Genomic DNA, 12570 nt, shown 5'->3' with positions numbered 1-12570 from the left:
TTCTTTTTTTGTCGGCGGCCTTCAGGCCGCTTAAATTTTTCATATATTTTTTATTGTTTATCAACGATTATGTTTCCTTTTTTCTTTTTATTTTTTGTTATTTTGTAAGATATATTAGTTTTGTAACACTGATTATTTGACAGTTTGTAACTCATTTGTTATAGTGGTAATTTTCAACTTTAAACGCGAATATCTCGAAAACTATAAGCTTCCTGCGGCTATAACTATAAATATTTTTGATTTGGAGAATCTCCTCTATCCGACCATACCCCTTTTTATTCCGGAATCCAGGGACGGTATACCAAAGCCGACCCACGTTTTTTATTAAACTAAGTAAAAGAAAAAAGTTTGGGCAACTTCAAAAAATAAATAATATTATGGGCGATTTACATTTCTTTGAAATTCGAAATTTTCTGTAAAACCAATTTTTTTAAAGTAAGGCATAGTAAAAGTTCTATGTGAATCCGCCATTTAAATTCTCCCAGATTATTTGTAGTAAGAGATATCAAGATATTAATTTACATAGCTATTTTTATACATGCGGTATCCGGTGACAATATTAATAGCAATACAAATTTTCAGACATTAACAATTGCCTGCCGAGATGCCCTGTTAAGGGCATATGTGTCCATATTTGTTAATTTTATCGGAGTTGCTTGGCAACACTGTGTAAACATTTATTCAGGTTAGAATTTGGCAATGGCTTTGGACAGTGGTGCTTCTATTGTTTGCCCAACACTTGCAGGTAAGAAATTTCCGGATTTCATTGAATTTCCTCAATATATGTGATATTCATATCTGAGTTATGACTGATTGATTCAATGATTTCAACTTAGTTCGTTCTAATGTTGGAGTGGAAGTATGGTCGTGTGAAAACTTGAGTTTGCAATATGCGTATAAACCAAATCTTCCAAAAGAAGACAGCAAAAATTGTCGATCTATATCGTTTAGTGCGGATGGTAGATATTTTGCTTATTCAAATGGAACTGAAATTAAAGTACTTAAAACCAACGATTGGGCGATTGAATGCACACTGCCACGTCCAAAAGCCTTCTACCTCAAATTTTCGCCGCTTGGAAATTACTTAGCAACATGGGAATTATATACTGTTACCAAAGACAAGCCAGAGGGTTCATCTAATATGTTCATATATGAACTTAGTTCTGGTTTGGAGGTTTTTGCTACTGTGCAGAAAAATCCTACTGATTGGGAGCCGTCATGGTCGTCTGACGAGTCACTTTTTGCCATTGTTATAGGAGGTGAAGCACTGTTTTATGAGATATCAGGAGATATTACGAGTTTTCACCGCTATACAAGGAAAATTGGTGGTAACAGAGGAGCGGTGGTGTCATTGTCCCCAGGAGCTTGCCCACCTTATGTTGCGGTATATACACCCGGTAGTAAGGGAGGACCGTCAATGTGCAAGCTTTACAAATATCCTTCGCTTTCACCTAACCAAGCAATTGCTTGTAAAAGTTTTTTCCAAGCTGATCGTGTTGACTTACTTTGGAACAAACGTGGATCCGGGATTCTACTATTGACATCTACAGAAGTTGATAAAAGTGGGGCATCATATTATGGAAATCAAGCATTACATTTTATGGCGACCAAGGGGGATTCTTGCTCTGTACCTTTATGTAAGTAAAATATCATTACCTGGAAATTAATATATTTATGTATATATGTATCTAATATAATTAAGTAAGGCTACGTTATTTATTCATCGTGAAACTCTTCTAGAATAGATTTGTGAGAAAGAGACTTAAAATCATTGAATCTATAAAAACATATTTTCATTCTGAATTGGTTGTCAGAGGTGTTTGGAAATAATCAAGATAAAAGTGATTCATATGGACGACCTTCGGTTCGAGCACATATTATTACTGTTGCCTACTCACTAGAAACTCAGTCGGCCCTATATCATATGTCCTGGTAATAAGTACGTTATATTTACCAATTCAATAAATGTAGCGGTAAAGCAAGCATGGTTAACAAGACTTTATTTCTGTTTTACAGTGCATTATCGCAGTGAAAGCTTAAAAATTTAGTAGTTTTTCGTACGTCCATATTCAACGATTTACACCGTTTAGTGAAATGCTTCTGCTAATTCAGCAGAAATATACTTTTACATTTTCGAGTAAATTATGTATTTTCTCACTTGCAGGCATGAAGAAACGTGTTTGTCGTTTGCATTATAATTGTTATATCTCAGTTATCAACATTCATAGAATACAAGGTTATGACAACCGTTGAAGTCATAGAACTAACATCGTGATACAGTGAGACGAATTTGAATAATAAAACATTTGTATCGGGTGATTTTTTAAGAGCTTGATAACTTTTTTTTAAAAAAAAACGCATAAAATTTGCAAAATCTCATCGGTTCTTTATTTGAAACGTTAGATTGGTTCATAACATTTACTTTTTGAAGATAATTTCATTTAAATGTTGACCGCGGCTGCGTCTTAGGTGGTCCATTCGGAAAGTCCAATTTTGGGCAACTTTTTCGGGACATTTCGGCCGGAATAGCCCGAATTTCTTCGGAAATGTTGTCTTCAAAAGCTGGAATAGTTGCTGGCTTATTTCTGTAGACTTTAGACTTGACGTAGCCCCACAAAAAATAGTCTAAAGGCGTTAAATCGCATGATCTTGGTGGCCAACTTACGGGTCCATTTCTTGAGATGAATTGTTCTCCGAAGTTTTCCCTCAAAATGGCCATAGAATCGCGAGCTGTGTGGCATGTAGCGCCATCTTGTTGAAACCACATGTCAACCAAGTTCAGTTCTTCCATTTTTGGCAACAAAAAGTTTGTTAGCATCGAACGATAGCGATCGCCATTCACCGTAACGTTGCGTCCCACAGCATCTTTGAAAAAATACGGTCCAATGATTCCACCAGCGTACAAACCACACCAAACAGTGCATTTTTCGGGATGCATGGGCAGTTGGCCACCAAGATCATGCGATTTAACGCCTTTAGACTATTTTTTGTGGGGCTACGTCAAGTCTAAAGTCTACAGAAATAAGCCAGCAACTATTCCAGCTTTGAAGACAACATTTCCGAAGAAATTCGGGTCCCTATTCCGGCCGAAATGCTCGAAAAAGTTGCCCAAAATTGGACTTTCCGAATGGACCACCCAAGACGCAGCCGCGGTCAACATTTCTTAAAATGAAATTATCTTCAAAAAGTAAATGTCATGAACCAATCTAACGTTTCAAATAAAGAACCGATGAGATTTTGCAAATTTTATGCGTTTTTTTTAAAAAAAAAGTTATCAAGCTCTTAAAAAATCACCCGATATAACCCTATATCTGACTCTTTTAGTTTTAGGACTTACAAACAACCGTTATGTGAACAAAACTATAATACTCTCGTTAGCAACATTGTTGCGAGAGTATAACAAAACATCAATACAAGAAATAAGCGATGACACAATATTAATAAGAAATGCAAAAAATGATGTAATAAACAAAACTATGATGACAGAAAAAATGTATTAAAAATAAATTGAGAATCAACTTTGCAATTAGTAAATTGGAAATTTTAAAACAAGAATTTAAAAATAATAAAACAGAATATATTCATACAATTATATACCCTGCCGAAAAATTAAACCAAAGTTACACACCAAAATTAACATTCAATGATATTGCAATAACAAATATAGAAAACATAAAAGAAATTGCAGAATTAAAATACCATAAAAACGACTCCACCACCAGTAAACTCGTCGTACAGCAAATAAGTAGCAATTAGTAATTTTAAATATTTTACTTTTCTGAAAGTGTCAAGTTGAATCTTCAGATTCAACTACATACATATGTACATATAAAATTGTAAAATACATAAATAAGGAAATATTCATAAGCAAGCATTAAATTCCTTTAAAAATGAAATCAAATGCCACTGTTATGTTTATATAAGATATGCCGGGTCGTTGATGCTGAGGAATGTCAAGTCAGCACAACGGCTTCAGGTAAATTTAGGAAATAAGATTTTTGTAAAGAATAAAATTATTATTAAAAAACTGGACGGCAAGCCGCTCAGTACGGTAAATCGGAGTTTTATTATTCAAACGAAAGATATGTAATTTCCGATAAATTACATATCATATCGTAATTTGCGCGAATGTTTATTAGTTCTATTCAAAATATGTTCAGTTCTCTTTGCGATTTTTATTTCATCAATGGCAAAACACAGCATTATGATAAATATTTAATACAATAAAAATAATATACCACATATTCTGAAAGATTCAGACTTAATGCTTTTTATCATTACAATTCTAGTAAATTTTTGTGGTATTATGCAATTTTGAAATGTTATCCATTAGTGCTATCTGTATTGATATTCAGGACTTTTCCTGCATGGGTTTGAGTTTTCTGTTTACAATTCTCGCAAAAAGAACAATTAGTCTCGTCAAAACTGGCTCTCACAGAGTTTTTTATAAAGCTGTCTGAAGTAAGAAGATTTCTTGTTTTATTAAAACCACAAAAAGGAAATGTCGTGGATAGAAACAGATGGCAGAATTTTATATCTAGAATGAAAGCATCTAATATTAAATAACAAGTATGTTTTGGTAAGAAAATTTATTTAATTTAATGTGGGTTTCAAAATCTCGTTATTTATTCGAAAGTAAAGTACTTTATATACAAATAAATATAACCTTTTAATGGTTTGTAAAAATCTATGTAAACTCAAACGCGGCAAACCAAAATATTGTCAAAGCAATAAATAGTCCCTCGGAAACACTATAAAGGTGAAGGGATTGTTTAATGGCGAATTTAATATACAATTAATGTACGGTTGTTTTTCTAATATTTAAAAGTAATAGTCAATTCCAAGAACGGTGTTTGTTTAAACTAAAAGCTTTTGTTACATGTATAAAACTGTCAATCTCTTATAATAAAACAAACCACATTGTAAAAAAATTTCAATTTCCGTCATCAAAAATTAGTTTAAACACATTAGTCCCAATATACATTATAAAAACTGCATACAAAACACAACTTACAAAAAAGTCCCGAAACACTTTTTTTCTGTAAAAAATTTGAATTTTAGCACCCCTGCTGAGCTCACTAAGACAGCGCAAGAAACTGCTCAACCCCACAATTGCGTTGTGGAAGTATATTTTAACAGCTGCCACTTTACAGGTAATTAAAATTTGTCGCACGTTGTAATCGCAGAAGTGCCGTATTACTCACACCTCTTATTTATTATCTTATATTTATTTACAGTGCGTTCAAAAAGTAACGTTTTCATTTTCCAAAGTGTAAGTATTATGTGCAGAGATTTGTATATACTATCTTGCACGGCACCATGAAAATATTTTGAAGATATTAACACTGATCAGGGATTGTTATCGTACACGAAAATGAAAGTAGACGTGGCGCAGTATACTATCGTGTAGATTTAAGTAGCGCGTAAGGTCGTAGTCGTATCAAATAGAGTGCATTTTGGCGAACTGTATTTAACAAATAATAATAAATTTGCGAGAACCATCCTGTTTGTTTGCTTGTAACGAGTGATCCAAGTAACAGTACTTTTTTCAATAGCCTTTTTTAACAGATCGCGCGAGAGTTGTTTCAAACTATCATATAATTTTTATTCAGTATTTTTTGCAACGTTTGCAAATTGTTTCACTTTTTTACGAAATTTCACGTTCTGTAAAGAATGTGTTTGGCATACTTCACTCAACTTATGGTCAACATAATCGTCCTACTGAGCATACTATTCGCAATGCCACTATCCATTTGGAGACCCTGGATTCGTTATTGGATGATATTCAACCGAATAGATCATATTCAGCACGAAGTAAAGAAAATATAGCAGCCGTAGCTGAGAGTGTACACAAAGACCGTGAAGAGTCCAAACGGTGCCGTTCGCAGCAACTCGGACTGACATATGGAACGACTTGGCACATTTTACGTCGAGGTCTTAAACGAAATGCATACAAAATACAGCTTGTGTATGAACTGAACCCGCTCGACCTTCCCAAGCGACATCGTTTCGCTTTATGAGCTCTTGAAAATTTCCAAGAAGATACAACGTTTTATTCAGTGCTGAGGTCCACTTCTGACCTGATGGTCACAGAAACAAGCAAAATTGCCTTGAAAACTGACTACTTGATGCCCGAAAATGAAGCTCTTGATCTTGGCGATATTTGTTTTCAATAAGACGGCATCACTTGACACATATCGCATCAATTAATAGATTTATTGAGAGACCACTTCGGTAAGCAAATAATTTATCGCTTTAGGCCGGTCGATTGACCACCAAGATCTTGTGATATCACACCATTAGACTCTTTCCTGTGAGAATATGTAAAATTTAAAGCCTATGCGGACCATCCCGCTTCAATTCAGGCCTTGGAACATAACATCAGGTGTGTCATTCGCCAGTTATCAGTCGAAATGCCATCTGATACGTAGCCGCGGCCATAATTTCAAAGATATGATCTTCAAAAAAATAAACGCCAAAGAATATTCTTTTAAATGATATTAAACATTCCTCATTTGATTTCAAGGTTCTGTTTTGTTACGTAGTAGTTTGATAGTAAAAAATAATGGTAGAAAAATGCCTATTGCAAAAAAAAAAAATACTTCTGGGAAGAAGAATATATATATAGTATTTTTCACAACATTAACAGCAATACATTCTAGTGATACTAAACGTGAACAAATTTATAAGAATTAAACGAGATATGTCATAATGACTGATTCCATATCAGCTGTTTTATGCAGTCATACGTACATCGCCAAAGCGGTAAATAATATATATATCTCAAATTGGTTTTATCCGATTACAATATCTGTCGATTGTTAGAGTTTTGTGCTGCCACCGGCCGCCGGCTTAAAAAATTCGAATTTCATTTCACGAATAAATGATATAAATAAATGTCATATACTCATATATAAATATGTATGTGATATGCTTATAAATTTGTTACATTCGCTTTTTTTTATTTGATTGACAAAAATACTATATCTGTCTCGCTTAGTTTCAGGTAATACGTACAACCGTTAGATAAACCAAACTATTAAGTGAAAAAATTTGAGCATACTGCCTTTTCTGCATCTGAACTTTATTTTGCACTTGAGTGTTCTAACCGTTTATAGCTGAAAAATTGTACTCTTGTTTCATAGTTTCTGACGCATGTTCAAATCCAACCTAAACCCATGAGGAGCTTGTACCCTTACGAAGTTCTAAATAGTATTTCATTTTAGATTTATGAAACGACAAACTAGGGCTTACTAAAGAAGTACAAGAACCCTACTATTGTGCTGCGGAAGCATTTTTGAACAGCTGTCATTTTGCAGGTAATTAAAAATGTACAGTTGCAGTGATACTCACACCACCTAAATTAAATATACGGTTTGCATAGGAATGAAACTTTGTTTGAATGTTTAAATATGCATTTATTCTTCTCTAAGTATTTATAGTGCTTACAAACCTATTGTTTTCTTTATTCAAAATCTTATTAGTGTCTATTGGGAATAATTTTATATACAGGTATGAGCAAAATACATTGGTTTCTATAGCAGACGTTTAGTCAATACCGATTTTGCAATACTATATTTGGGATCTTTGGGATGCTTCGTTAGAGAGGTTGCTTTAGAACGTTTTTTTTACTGAGCACTAATTTTTATACTCTTGCCATCGGTTTCTACAGAGTATTATAGTTTTCTTCACCTAACGGTTGTACGTATCTCCAAAATTAACCGAGATAGATATAAAGTTATATATATACAAACGATCAGATTGACGAGAAAAGTAGATATCCGGTTGACTGTCTGTCTGGCCATTCTGTCCGCCCGTGCAAACTGTAACTAGGGTAAAAAATTGAGATATCCTGATGAAACTTGGTACACAGGTTTCCTATTACAAGCAAAAGTTCGAGTTCGCAGATGGCCGTAATGGGACCACTGCCACGCCCACATACCGAAAACAAATAAGGTATCATATCTAAGCATTTGATTAATCTAAAAAACTCATATTTGGCACAGGGGAACGCAGTAGGCAGGGGCACCTGCGAGAAAAAAATTTAGAAAAAGTAGGCGTGCCTCAGCTCTCTAATAAGTTTAATGTATATATCTCCAAAACTACTAAAGCTACAACAACAAAATTCGCTCAGCACAAATATGTATTACAAAAACTGCTATCGACAGTGAGAAAATGGATGAAATCGGATGAAAACCCCGTTCACTCCCCATATTGAGCGGGTTTTAATCATAAAAGTTTATATACATATGTGCCTAAAATAGATAAATTTGAGCGAAAATTTGACTTTTAATTTTTAACAAAACTGGGCATACTTTTTGATTTCAAGACTACGGAATATTAAAAATAAGCTTAGGATCCATACTAACTCTGAAATCAATAAAATTAAAACTTGCTATGGTATAAATTATGTTATTACATAAGGAGAGGGCTGCTCACATATACAACAAAATCATATCGTCTTACATTTTTTGAGTTTCAATGACTACTCATTTCAATCGCTTCAAGCAACCAAATTGTTTAAGTCAGTTTGCAACAGATACCTTTCATCATTTAAATTATATGATTTAGAAAGCTTCACGTCTTCGGCATATAATAAAATTTTTGAGAATTTTATTACAGAAGATATATCGTTAATAAAGAACAAAAACAGAATCATGCTAAGCTGAGTTCGAATCGAAACACATTCTTTTTAAGTATCGTGATAATAAAAACGGCCTAATACAAACAAGTGAGTTATGCTGCTATAATATTTTGGGCTCTTAGCTCGATTCCGATGCATTCACTTTTATGCACTACGACGCTCTTGAAATCCTACACTTTAAGTCGAGGTTTCCTGTCATGGCACATAATATAGTTCATAAAGGGTTTGTAAGAACAAACAATATGAAGGAGAATGTTAAAAAGGCAAATAAAAGCGCAAATGCAAAATCTCTAACACATTATTTGAAATATAAAATTTTATGCTGATACTTGAATATTATGAGAACTGTTACCGTTGAGTATTACTCGCACACAAAGTCGAAAAAAGCGGAGTTATTATAAGGATGACCCCATACGAGTAGAACGGAAATGTCAGGGAATAACATACTGAAAATATCAATTCGCCTCCCCAAACGCGCGTGAGAGTTTTCGCGGTACTTAATTTTCACGCAACTGCACTCATAGGTACACCGCCAAAGCTTTTAGTAGTTTCCACATTTCTTGGCGAGAATTTCTCCATGGTCGTAATTTATCGTTTCATTCTTCTCACACGACGAACATTTTGCCTGTAATTTCAGCAGGTTTTTGCAGTTGTTGTCTGCATTTTCTCAGCATTCCACCAGCGCTGCTTGTGTTACCGCCACTTGTATTATAAGTATTGCATATAAGAATATGCGCTTCAAGTGCAGAATTATGTGGTTCTGAGTGTGTACATCAATGTGCAAAATAAATGTATAAATACGAGTATGTATGTCTCTATAAAAATGTCTTTTTTGTTTATCCGAAGGAATCTGTAGCATTCATACTGTGTAGTTTAGTTTTACGAATGCATATATATTCTACATGCTTTCATTTATAAGTATAAGTTTATTAACTAACTCTTAACTTTGCTAATGTCCTGTGCGTTCACTATAAGATTTCTTTTTGAATGTAATGATAATAACATGATTGTTAATAATACATTACCATTACTTTAAACATGATTGTTGCTGCGACAATTCTGTATAGATAAGCTTTTCTATATTCTTTGAGGGTTATCCATTAAAATAACTACAGTTTTCAATGCAAGCAATTGTTTCCGATTGTTCAGTTTGAATGAGAGGTTAGGACCTTTGCAACATTTTAGATCGATATCTCAAAAGCTGAGAGACTAATTCTCATATACATATACGGACAAATAGACAGGCAGACAAACAGATAGACAGTATTTGGAGCCTCACGTTATGAAGAGGTGTGGGCACAGAGGCCTAGTAACTAAGCTCTATCTGGTATCGCAAAGGGCCAAAACTGGTCTATTCGTGGCTTATAGGATTACCAGACTAACCTAACCTAATATAGATCTTGCATATCTTAGCCATTTTTGTGTTCATATTAGTACTAAAAGTATGTCAATACGGCTTTGATATCAGACCCGATATTTAATACATAGAGGAATTGTGGTATTGTTTGAGAAAATACTTACAAATTTATTTTTGGTAAGCTTTTATTCAGCAAATCCTTATAGTACATTAAACATTTCCAAACCTAAGTTTAGTAGATGAGTATTGATATATGGTATTATTAATTTAATTTGCTATTAATATATATAGATAGGTACATGTATGACAGAATATTATTGAGAAATAATGCTTGTTGAATGTTAACGAGAAACTGATTTTCGTACTTTAATTTCAAAGTTGAATTTCTTTGCATACAAATTCTGTGTTGATCATACAACATGGTGTACTATATAATAATGTTAACTTCCCCGAATTTTATTTCTTTTTTGGAAAAATGAAGCTTAAAATCTTACCTTTCCAACACATATGGTATGACTTAATGTTATTTGGTAGCACTGGAGATTAACGACAGCAACAACATCAATTGATGGAATACGAAAAGACTTATTCGACTAGCCAGTATACATTTGATGTATAACAGTAACAGGTACAATAACTGCAGAAGTCGAGAAAACTATTACAGTAACATTATATTGCTACTGTATATAAGAAACTGAAGTTATGCTTAGAAAAAGCTTCTAGCATAATCTTTTAACTGCTAACTTAGGTATCGGGTGATTTTTTAAGAGCTTGATAACTTTTTTTTAAAAAAAACGCATAAAATTTGCAAAATCTCATCGGTTCTTTATTTGAAACGTTAGATTGGTTCATGACATTTACTTTTTGAAGATAATTTCATTTAAATGTTGACTGCGGCTGCGTCTTAGGTGGTCCATTCGGAAAGTCCAATTTTGGGCAACTTTTTCGAGCATTTCGGCCGGAATAGCCCGAATTTCTTCGGAAATGTTGTCTTCCAAAGCTGGAATAGTTGCTGGCTTATTTCTGTAGACTTTAGACTTGACGTAGCCCCACAAAAAATAGTCTAAAGGCGTTAAATCGCATGATCTTGGTGGCCAACTTACGGGTCCATTTCTTGAGATCAATTGTTCTCCGAAGTTTTCCCTCAAAATGGCCATAGAATCGCGAGCTGTGTGGCATGTAGCGCCATCTTGTTGAAACCACATGTCAACCAAGTTCAGTTCTTCCATTTTTGGCAACAAGATGGCGCTACATGCCACACAGCTCGCGATTCTATGGCCATTTTGAGGGAAAACTTCGGAGAACAATTCATCTCAAGAAATTGACCCGTAAGTTGGCCACCAAGATCATGCGATTTAACGCCTTTAGACTATTTTTTGTGGGGCTACGTCAAGTCTAAAGTCTACAGAAATAAGCCAGCAACTATTCCAGCTTTGGAAGACAACATTTCCGAAGAAATTCGGGCTATTCCGGCCGAAATGCTCGAAAAAGTTGCCCAAAATTGGACTTTCCGAATGGACCACCTAAGACGCAGCCGCAGTCAACATTTAAATGAAATTATCTTCAAAAAGTAAATGTCATGAACCAATCTAACGTTTCAAATAAAGAACCGATGAGATTTTGCAAATTTTATGCGTTTTTTTTTTAAAAAAAGTTATCAAGCTCCTAAAAAATCACCCGATATATCGTAGGTTTTTTTATATTTCATCTGCAGTGTTATTATAATTATAATCAGTTGATTAAAAAATACAAATAGGTAGTAATTGCTACGGCGCCCATCCAATAAAAGCGCTAATTAATTGCTATGCATAAATTAAATGAAAGCATATAAAGCGTAAAGTATACTTGCTAAACTTTCACTGAAAGAACACCGCTATTTAGTTGAACCATTAGTGTGATTCGCAGATAATGGTGTAGCGCCGATTAGCACGGTGATTTCGAGGTTTGCGAACTTTGTTTGCAGTTATATACATAGATTTGTTTTCGAGCGTTGTATGATTGCTTTTAAAAGCTTGCTACTTTCATGCTTAGAGGGTAAATCCCGCTTTAACGTTTTTCGGTTTCGCTTGTAAATCACGAATTTCACCGGGCACGATTTTGAAGAAAAAGCTTTGTTTGGATTTTTACATTGGTATATAAAGTTCTTTCTTCTATTTATTTCAGTTTGTTATATTTTGAAAACGTTTTGCAAATAGTTGAATGTGGAATGAAATAAGCACTTGCAATCAGAAGTTGCAATGAGCTATAATTTTTTGCTTTGAACTGCTTCAAATTTTATTGAATTTTTGCTTAACTATTGTTTATTAGCAATTTTATTTGACGTGCTTGTTGCTATTGTAACCACAAACATAACAGGCTAATTTCGAATGCCGTCCAAACTATGTTTTTATAAAATGGTACCTAACTGCGTTTGCTGCAGTTTGCTTTAAAAAATTACCTATGAAAAATTTAATAAAAAAATCTACCACTGAAATTGATCATTTAAAAGCTTTTAAATATGAAAATTATAAAATGTTCAGGTATAAAAACGCAGCTACATTTTTTTGCAACCAGTGCTTGACACCAACAT

The 12570-nt window shown here is 33.9% G+C and overlaps 1 protein-coding gene across 1 annotated transcript in view; it reads left to right on the top strand.

Moving 5' to 3' along the window:
• The first annotated feature begins 664 nt into the window (after positions 1–664).
• The window catches only part of LOC120778351 (eukaryotic translation initiation factor 2A), a 12834-nt gene continuing 928 nt past the window's right edge, over positions 665–12570 (top strand). The window contains exons 1-3 of the mRNA XM_040110139.1: positions 665–745; positions 837–1637; positions 2165–2236. Of these exons, the coding sequence (XP_039966073.1) occupies positions 700–745; positions 837–1637; positions 2165–2236 (919 nt within the window). The 5' untranslated portion in view covers positions 665–699. The remainder of the gene's footprint in view (positions 746–836; positions 1638–2164; positions 2237–12570) is intronic.

This window comes from Bactrocera tryoni, chromosome 5 (genome assembly GCF_016617805.1).
Source record: "Bactrocera tryoni isolate S06 chromosome 5, CSIRO_BtryS06_freeze2, whole genome shotgun sequence".
NCBI lineage: Eukaryota > Metazoa > Arthropoda > Insecta > Diptera > Tephritidae > Bactrocera > Bactrocera tryoni.
Note: the sequence above shows the minus strand (reverse complement) of the source record. Positions and strands in the feature narration are given on the sequence as shown.